Genomic DNA, 18,078 nt, shown 5'->3' with positions numbered 1-18,078 from the left:
TGAGTCACCCAGGCGCCCCAATGTACTTTTTTAATAATAGCGATTCTATTCCTTGCTGTTTCTGTTGAATATATCATCTCCATTGTGATCTTATATGGTCCTCAATTTGTTTCCTTAATCTTTCTTCCCCTGTAACCTTCCTTTATTTTAATGCATGCTTTTAGTAAGTGCTTCTAAAGAGTGAAACTGTTTTGAGGAGTTTCATCCTACTTTTTGAGTAATGTTCTGTTCTAGGTTGGGGTTTTGGTCCCTTCTTTGCATTTGGTTTCATTTATATACTTACGCTACACTTTGCATGTGTGGTTGCTATGCCGTTGATTTGGGTGGCTAAGTCCCGACATTATATTTGTCCGACATAATGGCAGCTGACTGTATTCTTCATCATGATTCTGTTTTCAAAAAGGGAAATTACGATTTTCATCCCAAACTATATATATATTCACTCATTTCTTCATCTTCTCTTAATTCTCTTTTTTTCTCTCTCCACCCCTACCTCCTTAATACCTCTCACTCTTCTTTGTTCCCAGATTCTTTTTTCCTCTCTCACTTTTTCCTCTTTCTTCCTCACCTTTCCAAATATATTTTCTGCCAGTTTTCTTCCTTACCAAAAACCTGAGTTTCCTAGGTCAATATTTTATATAAGGACAAGCATAGGCTTGTTTGTGAAGTCAGCGTGTACAGGTTTTTTAAAAGGCGTTTTAAGGAATTGATGACTTTTTGGCCATATCCAGAGATATAGAAGCCTTACCACAGATGACACAAAATCTCCAAGATGTCCATAAAGAAACGGGAGGCACATGTTAAAGTAAGATAAATTAATATCATATTAGAGGTTTTGTGTCTTAAGTCCCCACCGGTCTAACTTGCAAACTTGGCGGGAACTTGGCTGAAGATGCTTGGGGCATTTTTTTCCCCCCTCCTCCTTACCCAAATCCAAATCCAAATCCAAATCCAAATCCAAATCCAAATCCAAATCCAAATCCAAATCCAAATCCAAATCCAGAATCTTACCATGCTCCGGCCTGTAAGGACAGGGAACTGTTGTAAGGAGAGTGCCTGAGCCTAAATGAGGGACGCATGATGGATAGACTGGGTCCTTACTGCTCCAGACACATGGAAGGAGGAAGTGGAGCAGGACAGCCATCACCATGGTCTTTTGCTACTCACTGACCCAGCCCAGTAGAGAACTTGGGCCAGTCAGCCTGACTCAGGGGAGTAGTAAAGTAGGTTAGAAAAGAAGATGTCAAGGGTAGTGTTGAATGCATCTCTTTCCTTAGAGCCCCACGGTCCTTGTGTGATCAGACTAATAAAATATTGTAATATGGACTCCTTATTAGCCTTTGACTATATGGCCACTGAGCCACACACAAATCTGCCTCTTATCGATAAGAGTGGGGAGTTGAGAGAAATGGCCTCCATTTTTATTATGAAGCCGTAGTAATTAAGATAAGGTAGGGGTGTTAATGTGATAGACATTCAGACCAATAGAAGGCAACAGAAAGCCCAGAGAAGAAACATACGTGTACGGAAAACTTCATACACGAAAGTGACAACAGTGAAGACCATTAGGGAAAAGTACGGAAAAATAATTTTCCATATAAAACTTAGATCCTTACCTTACACTGGATCCAAAAAAATGAATTCCAGGTAGATTACTGCTCTGTGAAAAACATAACTTTAAAACTTGTAGTAGAAAACTAAGGAGTAGGGGTCTTGGAGTAGAGATGGATTTCTTTTAAATAAGAGTTGGAAAACCACAACTCTATGCCCTAAGCAAATTTGTTTTTTATGTTTTTAAAAATGTTTATTTCTTAGAGACAGAATCTGCAGCAGCCTCTACACTGACGGCAGAGAGCTCGATGTGGGGCTCGAAATCATGAACCGTGAGATCATGACCTGAGCCAAAGTCGGACACGCAACTCACTGAGCCACCCAGGCGCCCCCCCACCCCCACCCCCCCCCAAGCAAGTTTAAAGGACAAATCACAGCCAGAGACACCAGGGGACCCCTTTGCAGACTTCTGGAAATCTCTCTGTGCAGCCAGCCTTCTTCTCTGGTGTTCTTGTCCCAAAAATTTGAACTGTGGTGGTCTCCTGGATGCCAGCTTTTTTTTTCCCCCTCAGCCTGGACTATTGGACTCTCTTTGGGTCTCACCTCCCTGTATTTGGAGTTGGGAGCCTACCCCAGGCAGTAAGCTGGACAGTCACAGAGCATACCCCAGTTCATCTCTGCCTCTTGGGAATCGTCCTCTTGCGTGACCTTTTCTCCATTATTTTACCTACTTTTGTCTGGTGTTCTGGTGATTTAAGCAGGGAGGGGAGTAAATCCGGTCTCTCTTCTTCTGCCACGGCCAGAAGTGGAAGTAACCCTCCCATCATTTTTGTAAAGTTTAAAAAGCAGAACAGTGATACAGATAGATACACAGACACAAACACATTTAATGGGGAAAAAAATGAAACCGCATAAAAAATGCCTAGGGCAGCTAAACATCAAATTTGAGAGAACAGTGTCTTAGAGGGAGAGGTGGGAGAAGACTACTCTGAAATTAAGGTGACAGACAATAACGGCAGAACTTTAGGATTCTTTGAAGCTTCCTAGGAGGTCCGTGGAAGTCCATCATGTAATTCTGTGTAGTTTCTGTGCGCGTGAAGTCTGAGAAAAATGGAAAGGTGTACCAAAGGGAGACTAAGTACAGAATGTTAGTTCCAGAGCATTCCAGAGAGATGAAGAAGTGAAAGAGAGTAGTAACTGTGTCTGGAAGCTACCTAAGCCAGAAGGCACCGTTGGTGGGGACAAAATCGCAGCCACGGAGCTGGTGCATCTCCTTTCCTCACCAGCCGGGTCTCCGGAAGGCCTGTGATTTCCCTGCTGGTGCTTTCCTCCTGGTACTTTTCTGTGATGAAACCCTTCAAAATCTCAGCTTCCACGAACACCACGTTGCTGAGTCACCCATCCACTCACCTCTGGGTCGCTCCCCCTCGCTCCCGAAGACTTGAGCTCTTGGGTCGTCGTCACGTTCTCTGTTATCCCCACGGATGGCCTACTCTCCGACTTTGGCCTCTGGGTTTCTCGCACCACTTTCCTCCAGTGAGCGTCTCCTGCTTGGAGCTTCGCGGTGGCCCCTTGACTGGTTTCCCTTCGTCATCATCATCATCACACCCCTCACCCCGCTCCAGTCTGTTCTTCGCACGGTAGCCGGCAGAGTGTCCTTTTAATACAAGGTCGTGTCCTTTCTCTGCTCCAAATCCTCTGGTGACTCCTGCCCCTGCCCCCCACTTGGGCCTCCTCGACCCTCCTGGAACCTGCTTGGCGTGCCCCTGTCTCGGTTGTATCCACTGCCCCCTCTGCCTCGCGTGTTTCTACTGCAGCTACCCACGTGGCGAGTTCCTTTCCTCAGCTTCTGTGGCACCTTCTCCTCAACTGTCCCCTTCTTCACGAGCCTGCCCCTGACCGCTTTATTTAAAACTGTACTCACATCCCCACAGATCTTTCCGTCTCTTCCTCTGCTTTCTTTCCTTCTCCCTGCCACCTATCGGTATGCTATAATTTATGTATTTACTTTGTTTATTGTCTGTCTCTCTCCACGGGAATATAAGGTCCTTGAGGACAGGGATTTTTACGTTTTACTTACTGCCGTAATACAAGTATCTACAGGCGCCTGGGCGGCTCAGTCGGTTAAGCATCCGACTTGGGCCCAGGTCGTGATCTCGCGGCTCGCGTGTTCGAACTGACGGCTCAGAGCCCGGAGCCTGCTTCGGATTCTGTGTTTCCCTGTCTCTCTGCCCTTACCCTGCTCGCACGCGCTCCCTTTCTCTCTTTCTCTCTTTCTCTCTCAAAAATAAACATTAAAAAGAATATAAGTGTCTAGAACAAGGGCCTGGCACAGAGAAGGTGCCGTTAGTGGCTTTGGGGATCCCTGTTGCCCCCATTTTGGGCTTTGAGTATCAGCTGTGTGGGGTCCTGAGATCCCAGCTGTGTGGCTCCTTTCATTCTCGAGGGTCTCTCCGTGACCCCCCTGCTTCTCCTGGGGACACACAAACCATTTGGTTGCTCCCGTGCCACGAGAGGACACAGCAACACTTCAAGGCTGTCTGAGGCTCCATCCGCCGAGGTGCTCCACGAAACTCTTCCTTGCTGGGCTCTTGTCTTTTCTGGGGCACAGTTCTGGCTCTCGGATCCCACAGCTCTGCCTGGACGTTCTATTGCCTTTGGCTCAGGGAACAAGGACTTTCTCTCTGGGACCCTGTTGACATCTTTTCAATATTTTCCCGTGCTTTTTTTCCCCCTTTCTGGATCTCGCTTTTTCCCTTCCCTCCCCCAGGCTGGAGACTTTTTTCCCTGGTGTGGTGAGGAGGGCCGTCTTGCTTTGGCTCATCTCCTGTCCAAGTTGTGAATCCGTCCCATTTTTCTAAGGGCCTGGGCTTTTGAAATCTAAAACTAGGAGGACGGGCCCTTTCTTTCTGCACTGGGCTCTCCCCTTCTCTTTGCTGAGTAGATACTCACTGGTAATAACCGGGATGCTTTTCTGGAAAGAAGGGGCGTGGGAGAAAGGAAAGGCTAGGGCAGGGGAGATCGTGAAGTATTTAAAAAATACAGTCCCTCCATGTGATGATAATACCGACAACAATAATGTCATTAACGTTGTTCACCGGAGTCGTCCGAGTGCTGTCTGTATGACGCCTCCATTAACCATCACAACGACTCCATGGGTATATGTTCTCATGCCTTTTTTTTTTTTTTTTTCCCGTAAAGGCAAGTTGAAGTCCAGTGAGGGAAAGGGATTTGCTCAGGTCCCACATTTGGCAAATAACGGACCTGGGCTTCGGAAGCAAGCCTGCTGTGCAGAAGGCTGTGCTTAGCCACTAACCTCCTGGCCCCTTGGCACCCCGCCCCTCTCCCCCCACCGGAGCCTCGGGACCCTGGGCCATGGAGATGGGGGGTCGGTTGATTCTTCCACGCTCCTGGCACTCATCCAGCAAGAATGGCGCTGGCCTTTCTCTTCCCTCCCTGGCCGGGCAGACGGGTCTCTCCATGGTGCTCCTGTTGTCAGCCTCTTCCTGGAAAGCTGGCGTCCCTCTCTGCTTCAGGCCCACGTCATTTCCCGGGAGGTGTCCAGTCCTTCTTCCCCCCTCCCCCCTCCCGCCCCCACTCCCTGCTTCCCCTTCCCCCCCTCCCTCCACCTTCCCTCCTTCTTCCCTTTCTCCCTTGGGTTTGGCTTTACAAATAAAACATAAATTTAACTCGTACCACAAAAAGGGAAGAAGAAGCGATAAGTATAAGCAGCACACAGTTTAAAAGTAAACACCCTCCCATTGGGGCCACAGGCTTTGCAGGGAGGGTACCGAAGGTCTTGAGGTCTCTGGGCTTTCCTTCTCCACCACCCAGTGAGGCTGAACAGAGACCTCCTGGCCCCTCCCCCCAAACAGCAGTGCCTTTTCCAACAAGCAGAAGGCCTGTGGCTTCAAGAGGCCCTCCCAGCTCCATACTATCTCTGTTGTCAAGGGCTGTTCCTTTGGGTAAACAGGCTAACTCTCAAAATCTCCAGTATCAGACTCTGTATCAGTCTCCAGTATCAGTCTTAGTATGACTTGGCTCATCTAGCTAGCTCAGGTCAAGACTCCTAGGGGGCAGTGGGGAGGGAGGGGAGGAGACTTGGGACATGGGGTGGGGGACTGTGAGAGGGCTCTGGGCAGCCGACCAAGGGTGCCGTGTGTGTCTCTGCAGGTGAGGACTCCATCAGCACCCTGGGCCTGATCCTTGGCGTGGGGCTCTCGCTGCTGCTCGTGTCCGTCCTGGGCTACAGCCTGGCCAAGTGGTACCAGCGTGGGTACTGCTGGGAGGGTGAGTGAGCGCCGGACCCTGCCATCCCAGCCCCTCCTCTCCTGTCGCAGTGGGCAACTTCGGGTGCGGCTGCACACCCTTCAGCGTGGCATCATGCAAAGATATTTCCTGTGGTGGCTGCAGTAGTTGAAGACTTGAGTGGGAGTGGCTGAGCGCTTGAGGAGGGGGGTGTGGGGTACTGGGCTTTTATTGAGGGAGTGAGGGCTCCTCCTACCCAGCGGGTAGCTGCCTTTCTTTTCCCTCAGAGCCCACAGGAGTCCATCCCCAAGGCCCGTGTGGGGCCCGAGGCCAGGGGCCCCACTCGGGCTCCTTGTGTCTCTTTTCCCCTGACCGTGGGTCCTGGGCACCCCCCTCCCGAGTTTGCTTCAGCTTCCCTGGGAGTCTCCTGGAATTTGCTGAGGGACTCCCAGCTCTGAGCCACACCTGTGCTTCCCACAGGACCGGGGAGAGTTGGCGGGGCATGCGGGAATCCCCAGAGGGAGAGAGCATTCCTCGGGTCTGCAGTGGATGCCCACAGCGTCCAAAAATGTTTGTTGAGCACCTACTATGTGCCAACGCGCTTTCGCCCAATACGATTTTCTTTAAAATTCCACGTAAGGATGGGATTCTTAGTCTCTGGTTTTTATAGACGAGGCTGGAGGGCCGAAGTCACAGGGTTAGAGACAGGCATAGTCCAGGTTCAAGCCCAGCTCTCCTTCTTTTGGACTCTAAGCTAGGACTGTCTCTTTCCCAGGGTAATCAGTACCGGTAATGGAGGGGGGGGATGCCTAGCGGCAGGATCTGCCCCCCAAAACTGGTGGTTCTGTCTGGGCAGATGGGGTACACCAATGGGCCTGGGGCAGGCAGTAGACAGTGAAGCAGCGTGGGACCCTCCCACAGCATTCTGAGGTCCAGCCCAGCCACCCCCCTCCTCCCAGATGGGGTGAGGGAGCACCAGATGTTCCCAGACAGCTGATGGGCAGGCCTCCCTGGAGGTACTAACTCTCTCTTTTCTGACTGTCTTCCTAGGGCCTAATTTTGTCTTCAACTTGTATCAGATCCGGTAAGTAGATCCACGGCAGGGGTGGGGTTAGGTACGGAGCCAAAACTTATGGTTTCTCTTCCTTGTCCCTTCCCCATCCCCCTAAGCACACCAGGGAAAAGGAAGGAGCCAGGGTCTGTTTACAAAGTGTCACGAATGAAAACTTGAACTTGGACCGGATTATGTAAGACCATGCTGATGGTGACCCTCTTAGCATTTACCACCCCCACCCCCCGGCAGGGACCAGTCATCCGTTCCTTCATTCACTCATCATTTATTCAGGAATGATCTATTGTCACAGGGGCTGTGGAGTTAGTGTCTAGGGGTACAGTGAGTGTGGTCTCTTGTCTTCAGCCATTTCACTGCTGGTGGTGGACACAGGCCTGACTACAAATCAGATAACCTCGGGCACAGTGTGACGTCAAAGGAAAGGAACAAATGAAGACCACCAGGATTTAGGGAGTGGGGGTCAGAAAGTCCTCCCAAGCCGTCTTGTCCACTCTCTGCCACAGGGCAGGCCTCCTCCTCTTCCTCTGGCCCCAAGTAATGGTCCTACTCCTGTTCTGGAACGCAAGTCAGTCTGGGAGTCACTGCCGGAAAGTTGTTCCCATGCGCTGGTCTAGGGAGCTGTGGTCCCAAGGAGAGATCAGGTTCTCAGCCCCAAAAACCCGATGGGATCATCTTTCTCAGGAACCTGAAGGAGCCGGAGGCGGGTCCACCCTTCACCATCAGTGGCCACATCAGCAGTTCAGATGGCGGCTACGTGAAGTTCTCCGACAGGCTAGTCTGATGGGGGAGTGTCAGCCTCTGGAGCCCTGGAGAGGTGAGTGAAAGGTTGGCGAGCTCCTGGGTGAATCTCCTGTCCTGGTCGGGTCCACAGATGGTCGAGACACCCAAGCACTGTTCGGAAACCAAGAGGTGATTCTCTTCATCCCTCCCCACTTCTTGAGGGGTGGGGTCTCTGGGAGGTGACCTCAGGAACTGAGGCCTAGCGTCACACTGTCCCCACCACCTGCCAACACCAGACAACTCCTTTCCACCTGTGCATTCAACCCGTGTCCTGCCTTCCCTTCCTGGGGAGGTTCTGTTTCTAATCAGATGGCAGCTTCTAGAGTCAGGCTTTCTATCTCAACTCTTTGCTCTGAGCCAAAGATGGTCACTCTTTCCAAGAAGCATCACTCCAGAGTGTCATTTCTGAACTGAATGCCTAGGAGCCATCTCTGCTTCGTAGCTGGCTGGCCCTTGGGTCACATCTTCCTTCTGCCTGCCTTCAAGCCCCTCCCCCTCCACATCGCAGTTGCTTTTTCCCATCCACCTTCTCTCTCGAGCAGTTCCTCATGGACCCTCCCCCCCTTTTTCTCTCAGCTTCTCTTCCTGCCTGGGAAAAACCTCGCCTGATGCAGTGATTTAGAGGAATTGTTTCCAAGCCTCATCTCTTTGTTGCTCTCCCTTTGCTTTTTCTGCAGGAGGAGGCTCCTGACTCAGCACCTGCTCCTCCGGGGTCCCCGGGCTACTTTCACCCTCCTAGGTCTTCAGGGTCTGGCCTGGTCCCTTGTTGTGGACAGTGAAGAGTCACTCTGGGTGCACCTGGGAGAACCCCCAAGAGGGGTCTGGGCTCTGGAGACAGTCTGGTAGAGTAGCAGCGGCTTTCTCATACAAACCAAAATGGCAGGCATTGCCTAAGAGTAAAGACTCCTTCCTAGGTGTCCCTGGGGTTCCTGAGCCTGTGGAGGGGTTCCAGGTGTCCTGGAGAACAAAGCCCTCCCAGCTCAGCCCTGTGTGACCAGGGCCTGCAGACCCAGAAGGGTGCTGTGCATGGGGCGTCCCCAGTCACTTCCCCTTAAAGGGCTGACTCCAGAGGCCGGAAAACCAGTCAGATCTTCAATAGGCAAAGTCATGTGGGAGTGGAGGTGATTCCAGATACTGTTTTTAACCTTCCTACCATAAACCAACTTCCTCTAAGAGCTGAAGGCTGAGCTTGGCCTTTGCCCTGCCCTTCCCCGCTCTGTGCTCGGTTCTGGTGCTTTCAACCCTCCCGTGCCCCTGTCCGCCACCTGGGTCTGTTTTCCCTGCTGCTGACCAGCCGCCGTGCCTCCCAAATAATTTGGAGGTCGCTACTTAAAATAGTCTAGAAACATGATCTTACTCGATTTTCTAGGCTCCTGCAATGGGTGGGCATGCGTTGGCGGTGGAGAACTCTCCCTGTGTTCTGCGTTTCCTGTGCAAGGCTTGACCTGTGATGGGGAGGGCAGACCAGAAATGGTAGGAGTCGGGGAGGAAACCAGGCGAGGCTAAAAAAAAAACCAAAAAACCCAGCTAATGCGCGAGGGAAGTCACGAACCAAGTGTAGGCTGATGGACGGTAGAGCTGTCTGCCTTGGGAGTCATTACTTGTTCCTCGGGTCTGTGCCCTGCTCGACCTGAGGTGGAGGCTGCCCTGGGGTGTCATCTTAGGAGGCCTTTAATGCAGAGTCGTTCAATCCAGAGAGGCTGAGCTCCTGGGGCAGCTGTGGACAGAGCAGAGCCTGAGAGAGGCCCTGCCAGTGCTGAAACCTGAGTGAAAACAACCTGCCGACGTCCCAGGACCAAGGCCAGTATGATGCCGGAGCCCAGGACGGTGATAGGCGAGGCGGAGAGAAGTCATATTATTCGTCTTCCTGTCCTTGCTTCCTCAGGGCATGGTTTCTTTCTTGCTTTGGGTTCTAGCCGATTGAGAAAGAAGGAAGGAAGGAGACGGGGCATTACCAGCCCCTGTGCCCTCCCTCCCTGCCGGGATCCGGGGGCCATTCTCTCAGCGTAGCCAAGCTCTGACTTAGTAAACCAAATCTCTAGATTTGGAGGTCTTCATCTGGGCCCCAACTCTCCTGTCCCTGAGTTGGTGAGAGCCGGGCAGAGCCTTCACGGGCTTGCTATCCCTCTCTCCCTTGAGGGCTTTATTGGGAGAGCGGTGGGAGAGCGGTGAGGAGGTTTGGATGGGCTGACTTTGACATCCTTCTTGGGTTTCAGTTCTGAGGCTGGGCCCCATTCCTGAACTCATGGGGCGTCCAGCCTCGAAAACACTCTCGACAGTGCCCTGCTCAGCATGGATCCTGGTTCTGCAGCCCGTACAGGTCCCTGAATGTGCTCAGGGCCTCAGCAACCTCAGCAACCTTGGGGAAACATGAAAGGTTGGGGCCCGGGGCCCAGGTGGTCCTGCCCCAGGTTTGGTGGCTTCAGGTAGGGAGGCAGGAGCAGCTGCTGAGGGCTGGGAGAACGGAGGGTATTTCCCATCCTTGGGAGCGGAACTGAGACTAGGCTACTTCCTCTTTTAGGGTCCTCTGACGTGCTCCCTGTCCCCTCTGCCTCCTTCTTGTTTTCCTGACTTCCGCAGTCCTCTGGGCTAACACAGCTTTAGCCTTGACCCCGGGCCTCACCCAAGGATTTGACCTGAATTTTTTGAGAGCCCTGAAGTGGCGGCTTCCAGCGTATTCAGGAACGATTAGGGAACAGATGCCTGGAAACCTGGCTACTGGTCCGGGTGGGCTGGGCACTCAGACCCGTGGCCCTGCCGGGGCCTCCCCCTCAGCCGCCTCTTCCTCTTGACGATCCTTTCTGCTAGCCCCAAGAGCCAGGATGCAGTCAGGAGAGCCAGCAGTTCTACGGGCTGGCCATTCCCGGTCCCTCTGCCACCCTGTTCCTCTTTAGTGCCTTTGCCAGGGCTTCCGGAAATGTCTTCTCCCTCCCTGCGACCCCCTCCTAGCCACAGCTAGTCTCCAGGGTTGCCCCAAGTGTCCTCTTCCCTGTGGCTTCCTTCAGGATTCCCGGCTCATTGTCACCCGTTAGATCCTGATGGGAGGTGGCCATGTGTCCTCCATTCGTGCTGTTCCCCAACCAGGGTGAGCCCTTTGTGGGCAGGGTTATTGTCCCATTAGGTCTTTAGTAACTGCCAGAAATAGGCCACGTAGGAAGTGCTCCAGAATACAGTAGGCACCCCCCAGCGTGGCTCCGGAGGGCTGCCTTGTCCTAGAGAAAGACGCCCAGTGACCGGAAGAGCCACACTGCTTGCACAGCACAATGTGCAGAGAACAAATTATCTTCACGCGCGTCGCTGCGACTTAACCCCTGTGGCAGCCTTGTGACGTGGGGAGTCTAGTAGTGGCCGCATATTGCCTCTGGTGACACCGAGGCTCAGAGAGCTAGCCTGCCTTACCTGAGGCTGCACAGCTGCTGACCGTCCGGGAGCCTGAGTAGAGTTTGAGGCCTCACAGATGGAGCCTGACCCACAGGCTTAGTGGGCTGATGAATGAACACTGTCGAACAGGGTCCAGCCCTGGCCTCCCCTGCCGTGCTGGGTGGGGCCACGGGCTCGTCACTTCACCATGGATCTGTGTCTCTGCATCTGGAAATCGAGGGATCGGACTATTTCTCTAAGGCTCTGCTCTCTTACCTGAAGGAGCAAAAGGATCGTCTGTTTTTGCTGTTGCTTTTCTCTCTGTGTTGTGTCTAGCGTGAGACCTGGCACATAGTAGGTGTTCAATAAACAAAAGATGCAAATACAGAGTATATAGTTCTGATTTTCTAACTTAGGAGGTGGGCGGTAAAACGTGACTCCTGTAGCCCCTTTAGACTCCAGTGGTCTAGGATCCAAAATACTACTCAGCCTCTGACCAGCATCTAAGACTGGACCATTCCCAACCGAAACTTCTTTATCAGCAAACTAACGTTTGCTGAGCACCTGTGAGGGCGGGCAGGGGCTCTGTACGCACAATCTCCCTTCATCCTCACAGGGGAGGGAACAGAGGATCAGGGTCTGGTGAAAGGATTTGCTTAAGGCCAGGCAAGAATGTATTTTCTTTATAATCCTTTGTCAGCCACTTTGAGCCTCGGTCCAAGCTGGCAGCTTCCCTGAGTCCCTGGTCGCCCAGGAAGCTGGCCCCTCCCACTAGCTTCTGATCTCTTTCCCGGGTCCTCTGGTGTGGTGAGAAAGGGCCCTGTCCTCAGCTCTGAGCTTCTCATTGACCCATTCCTTAGTTTTCCTTTTATTTTTTCTTACACCCCGCCCCCGCAGCCTCCAAATCATCAAATTCTGCCCCTTCTTTATGCCAGCTCTATTTTCACTTCCCCACTGGTGGGTCTTGTTGTCTTCTCAAATTTAATTACAAATACTCTCTGGCTTCCTTAACTGAATCATTGACTATTCCCTTCTATTCATTCATTCACACAGCTTCTCTAATAGGCCAGGAACTGTGTGCCAGGCACCGTGGGGGTCTCCCAGTCTCTCTTGAGATTAACTGAGCCCCCCTCCTGTTTGATGGGTACTTTGCCGCAGGCAAAATTCAGGCCTGACACCTTTTCTGAATTTTCTGTGGCAGTTTGTATGGTCTGGCCATAGCCAGGAATGTCTCAGGAAATCATAGGGAATATTGCTCAGTCTTTTCGGGGAACCTTGGGCTTTGCTTGATCCCCAGTCCAGCTTTGGGTGCTCTAAAAACCAAGGCTTTTGATTTTCTTTGCTCGTCCTCAGTCACGTGCAACCCTGTGGCCATCATCAGAGCACACACGAATCAGAGCACACACTCTGGACCCAGAGCACACACGAATGGTGACTTTGTCTGTTTAAGGGCTACCTTAAGGAAGGGTTGAAACCAGGAAGAGGCTGGGCAGGTGAGGAGGGGTCTCGGCTCCCCTCTAGGTTCTCTCTCAGTCGTACTGATCTTGCTTCCATGCTGGTGGCCATGCGGGGCCAGCTTCTGTGGTGCTCTCTCTCTGCCCCAGTGGTATGAGAACCTCCAAGTGGGGGCACACGGGAGTATCATTACCATATTTAAAAAACTGCTTAGTGATCAAAAGCTGTCTAGAAGCAGTGGTATTTAAGCAGATCTGGTACAAAACAGGAAGCCAGTGGCCTGGTGAATTCTCACATTTGGGGACCAGAAGTGAAAATGTTCTGTCTGCCCAGAGTAGCAAACAGGCCAACAAAACAACAGGTGGGGCGGCGCTGGATGTCAAGGCCTTGGTGGGCTCCCTGTCTCCTGGATTTTCCCCTGCAGAGCCGTGTGTGTGTGTGTGGTGGTGGTGGGGGGGGGTGTCTCCCCACCCCCCAAAGCCTAGGATAAGGCTTTTCATATATAAGCTGGGAGCCTTTGGGAGGGAGATGGGTGGAAAATGTAAGAAGCCTCCAGTTTCATTGTAGCCCCAGTAGCTGGTGGGCCCCAGGTGCCATCGGACCTGAGCACGGTGAGTTCCCTTCCAGCTGTGAGGCTCTTGCAGAGCGTGGGTGACTTCAGTGCCACGGTGCTGGGGGAGGGGAGCAGGGGAGGAGGTAGGTGGAGACACCTGTGCGTGTGCGTGCGTGCGTGCTGCAGAGATGACTTAGCCAAGGAGGAGAAGGATCTCCATTATCGCCCGCTGTATTCCCAGAGGGCCTGCCCGTGGCGGGTGCTCAGTGAGTGTTAGCTGAAGGAGTAAATGACTGCATGCTGAATATCGTCACGGTCCTTTGCCTTGCCTCCTGACCACATCCCCTTGCATTAGGCTTCCTGTTGGGTCTGTAGCCCCGAGTTCCTACAGTACCTGAGAGCCATAGGGTGCAGATTGCAGGGAAGGGCATAATCGTGGTATGATGTGACTAAGCTAAGGAGACAACAGGCCTGAAAACAAAATTTAAATCACATTTATGTGTATCGCCTGCTTTCTCTTGGGCTCAGTCTAGTGTGTCCCAAGGAACCACGCGGCTTTAGGTTACGTTCCCAGCATTGCCATATGATACGTTTGGACATCAGACATCTTCACCGTCTGTCATGTGCTTTTCCTTGTGAGGAAATCCGTGCGTTTGTGCATTCGTGATTCATCAAATTTACCGAGCACCTAGGCATCGGCGGGGCGTGAAGGATACAGAGATGTTTCTGCTCTCTAGAGCTCTTAGTGAAACGAGCGCTAAATGTATATTCAGTGACAACAGTATGCCCGGGGCACGAAAGAGAGAAGTCAGAGTGAAGCATACTCTCTGCATTTGGCTGGGGAGACTGAGGGCCCCGTGTTGATATGACGTGACCTAGCTGGGTGATCCGAGAACCCAGGTCTCCTGAGTTCCGGGCCAGCCCAGTGTTCTTTCCACTTGGTGGCTCTGTGGCCTGTTCCTCTTTGTGGGCCATCTCCAGACTGACAGCCTTGCCATGGAAACTTGGCTGTGGTCCTGTCCGTTAGTCTGAGGGACTGGTGGTCACTCCCTCCGTGTGAGGGTCCTATTTCCTTCGCTCCAGTGCATTGTGCCCTCAGCACCTGTTAGACGACATGTGTCGTCTCGCGGCCCCAGGTTTGAACTGTGGGCTTGGATCTTATAATCTCAAGTTTTGGGAGAGTCTCCCAACCTCATTTTGCATAATTTAATAAATCTCATTTTACTCCTTTTAATTCAGTCCAAAAAATGTGTGTTGAACACGCTAGCTGGGCCAAACACCCCTCTGTGACCCCCATGAACGTCTCCATCACAGCTCGGGCAGCAGGTGCCTCTGTGCTGTGCCTCCCATCCTTGGATACACCTCTGATTCCAGCCGGTTGTCAATGGGCTACAACTTTGTGCCGACACGTCTCGTCTCCAGTGTCCGTTACACGTCACTTTCTCTCTGCCCTGGCTCCTCGTGTTCTGGGGGAGCCCAGACAGCCCCACGCACCAGCAGCTTGAGAGCGCAGCACCTCTGGCGGAAGCCTCGACCAGTGCAGGAGCTCAGGACTTCTGTCAATGCTCAGGGGACAATTGGAAGACGCTTCTACACTCTTTAAGGAACATTCCAGTGGGATCAAGGCCAGCACAGCCAGCTTGGTGGCAGGTCCTTGTTTTGGCTTTTTCTTCTCCTGGTTTCTCACTCTCTTGTTCTCTGTGATCACCTTCCAAAGAAACTACCTGCCCACAGTCCTTGAATCAAGGTTCTGCTTCTGGAGGGACAGTCTAGGCTAAGACCATACTTGCCACCTTCCATTGTACGCTTGCCCTTAATCATTTACTTGCTCATTCATTCTGCAAATATGGATGTCTGCTGTGTGCTCTTAGTTGTGGGACTGCGGGAGTGAGCAAAAGAGAGGAGGTCTCTGTCTTCATAGATCTTTCTCGGGAGAGACAGGCTGTGAGCAAATAAACACACAAATAGGTCATATAATTTCAGGTTATAAGTGCTCTGGAGGAGAAAAGCTAGGGGTAGGGAGGGGCGGAAGGGGGATGGGGAGGAAACTTGGATAGGGGTTCAGCAGAGACCTCCCCAAGGAGGCTGTGTTTGAGAAGACACTCGAATAAATGACCTGAGATGGAGATTAGCTAAAAGCAGGATGGGCAAGAGAGAGAGTGCAGGAGGTGGTGTCGGGGAGCTGGCAGATACCAACTCATTTGGACTTTGCCTCTCCTTTGGCCCAAGAGCAAAGGGGAGGGCTTTCAACAGGGCAGTTGTATTTTATAAGGATCATGCTGGCTGCCGTACTAGACTACGCATGTGGTACGAATCCCACCATTGGAGGCTAAGGCAGCAGGCGTGGAAGCAGGGGGACGGTGAGGGGATGAACTGTGGTCCCGGTGAGACGTGGTAATGGATTTGACCAGGAAGGTAGTGTGGGGGTGGGGACCAGCGATTAGACTGACCACATATCTGGAAGGTAGGGCTGATCGGACCTAACTGATGGATTAGATACGGAGTGTGAAGGAATGACTCCTGGTTTTTGTCCTGAACAACTGGGTGAATGGTGGCATCGTTACTCAGGAGGGGAAGATGGGAAAGATTGAGCGTGTGAGGGAATCCGACCTTCTTTTGTGGACATTACAATTTCGAGGTGCATGCCAGACATCTCCATGGAGCTGCTGAGGAGGTGGGGTTCAGGAGAGAAGTCCTGCTGGGACATTTGGAAGTCCTCGGCCTCCAGGTGGCGTTTGAAGGCATGGTCTGGGTGACACCATCTAGGGGCAGTGGGGGGAAGGGTAGAGTTTAACAGAATAGACATCCAATCATCAAATTCTTTAAAGCAGTGGCCTTTACATTTTAGTGTGTATGGGGGGGGGGGTCACCTGCACCTCCAACACCTGTCACCTGTTTACTAAGCCGGACCCTGGGAATTCACATCCAGAAATCCTGGGCCTTGGGGAGAAGCTTAGGAAAAGCACCCTTGGGTGATTCTGATGTGGGTGATACTTTGGAAAACTGCCCTTGGGTACAGGTAGATGGGCGTGTTAGGCGGTGGAGGGCAAGGAATACCGCCAGGGTCACGGTGACCGGGATCCTGAAGAATGCTTTTCTTCTCTCCAGAGCCATCATGAGGCCTTGACCTCCACCAACCCTTCCTTCCCTGTGTAGGTAGAGGTATGTGGGTGCACCCCCTACCCAGCCTTTTGGCAGTCCTGTACCAGTGTGCTCCGGGCACCCCCCCCCCCCCCCCGCCCCACGTCCGCTCCAGAGCTTATCAGCTCTACGGATCCACTGATTTACTAAAAACTCTCAGCTGCACCTTTGTCTAAGCAACGATGAGGCGTTGATGAGGCTCCCCTGGGGTCTACGAGATGGGTGCCGAGCACACACACGGCTCCTGTCACTCTAATGGCAAAGGGCTGGTAGCCTGCTTTTCCTCTAGGCGGGGGGTCAATAGGTGAGTGTTTCAGCTGCAGGTTGGCTGCGGGGTGGGGGGGAGTGTGTGGCCATCACCATATCTGTGTCCTCAGTTCCACACCCAGGTGTGGGCTCTCCCATCCAGTGGGGGCAGCATGAGCACAAAGGCCATCACAACTGAATCCCCAGCTCTGAGCCCTCACCGACTGCCAGGCCTGCCTTGCCAACTGCCGGAGGACTTCTTCTTTGGGTGACTTGTCCTAGGGCGCCAGAACTCCTCCCCCACCGCGCCCTGCCCCCCCCATGTCTCCTTCCCATGTGCGTATTTCGCTTTTCTCGTCCATGTTTGAGTGGGATCAGTGCCTCTTTCACTGCAGCCTGCCACGGAGCCTTGCCAGTTCTTTCTGCAGAATGCCTTTTGAATCGGTCACCTGCTCTCCATTCCTGCTGTCCCTGTTCAGTATTGTCATTGGATCGGATTGTCATTGAACCCTGTGGCGGACTGAATGTGTCCCTTCCAATTTCACGTGTTGAAGCCCTAACTCCTAATGTGATGGTATTAGGAGGTGGGGCCTCTGGGAGGCTTTTAGGGTTAGATGAGGTCACGAGGGGGAGGACCCCATGGTGGGATAAGTGTCTTTGCGAGAAGAGGAAGAGAGACGAGAGAGCTCGCCTAATGGGAGCACGCACTCGCTCTCTTCCCCCTCTCCTTCCCCTCTCTTCCCCCTCTCCTCCCCCTCTCCTCCCCCACTCTTCCCCCTCTCCTCCCCCTCTCTTCCCCCTCTCCTCCCCTCCCACCTCCCCTCCCTCTTCCTCCCTCTTCCTTTAGTGAGGACAAAGGAGAAGGGGGCATCCACAAGCCAGGAAGAGAGCCCTCGCCAAGAACCAAATTGGCTGGCCCCTTGATCTTGAACTTACAGCCTCCAGAACTATGAGAAATGTCTGTTATTAAGCCCGTCCCCAACCCGGGTGTGGTATTTTTCTATGGCAGCCTGAGCAAAAGAAGACAGCTGCCTCTTCCTTCCCCTCCTCTTGCTTCCACCATCCCTTCTTTTTCCATCTCTGTTCCTCTCAGGGCGCCTGTCACTGATTGTAATGATGTATCTATCAGTCTGTTAGCTTGATATTCATCTTCGTAACCGGATGGCTTCCTCCATGAAGCTGCACCTCTTTTGTTCACCGTGGGCCAGTGCTGAGCACCCTATCCGGCACATAGTAGGTGCTTAAAAATGCTTCTTGAAGAAATGAAATGCTGACTATAAGTGCTGCTGGCCAGGTCTCAGTACATCCTGCCTTGTCCCTTCTGACTCATGCCATGTGCTTTGGCCAGGGTTATCTTTTTAAAACACTGACCCAACCCTTTCTTGTCAGAGTGTTTATCGGGTCCCCCCCACCCTTGTCGAATATTTATGGGAGCCATGCGGACCTAAGATGAAGCGGCTAGTGAGGAAAGGTGCTGTGAATCGTTAATAAAAATGCATTTAATTTTAAATTGTGGATTTGCTTTAAAAGAAACCCTGAAACCCAGAAGCACTACAGGAAATGGATGAGTCATGCCTCCTACTACCTTGTGTCCTCTAGGCTGGGGCTTCAGAAAATCTGCCCGAGCTGCCCAAAACACTCCCTCTCTCAGTCGCAAGTGCTCTGTCCCGGT

General features: G+C 52.4%; 1 protein-coding gene across 1 annotated transcript; it reads left to right on the top strand.

Moving 5' to 3' along the window:
- Positions 1-4,705: 4,705 nt before the first annotated feature.
- On the top strand, positions 4,706-11,599 carry SMIM35 (small integral membrane protein 35). Its single transcript, XM_032595056.1, has 4 exons — positions 4,706-4,709; positions 5,725-5,841; positions 6,850-6,883; positions 7,553-11,599. Exons 1-4 carry the CDS (start codon positions 4,706-4,708, stop codon positions 7,650-7,652), a joined length of 255 nt encoding a protein of 84 aa, XP_032450947.1. The 3' UTR covers positions 7,653-11,599.
- The last annotated feature ends 6,479 nt before the right edge of the window (positions 11,600-18,078 follow it).

The sequence above is a fragment of the Lynx canadensis genome, chromosome D1 (assembly GCF_007474595.2).
Source record: "Lynx canadensis isolate LIC74 chromosome D1, mLynCan4.pri.v2, whole genome shotgun sequence".
In the NCBI taxonomy this organism is placed as follows: Eukaryota; Metazoa; Chordata; class Mammalia; order Carnivora; family Felidae; genus Lynx; species Lynx canadensis.
This window is presented reverse-complemented; position numbering and strand designations above follow the sequence as displayed.

Excerpts from the sequence above, each read along its gene's own strand:
- SMIM35 (XM_032595056.1), top strand. Across the intron at positions 5,842-6,849 it reads GCGTGGGTACTGCTGGGAGG|GGCCTAATTTTGTCTTCAAC; the intron begins GTGAGTGAGCGC and ends CTGTCTTCCTAG. Across the intron at positions 6,884-7,552 it reads TTCAACTTGTATCAGATCCG|GAACCTGAAGGAGCCGGAGG; the intron begins GTAAGTAGATCC and ends CATCTTTCTCAG.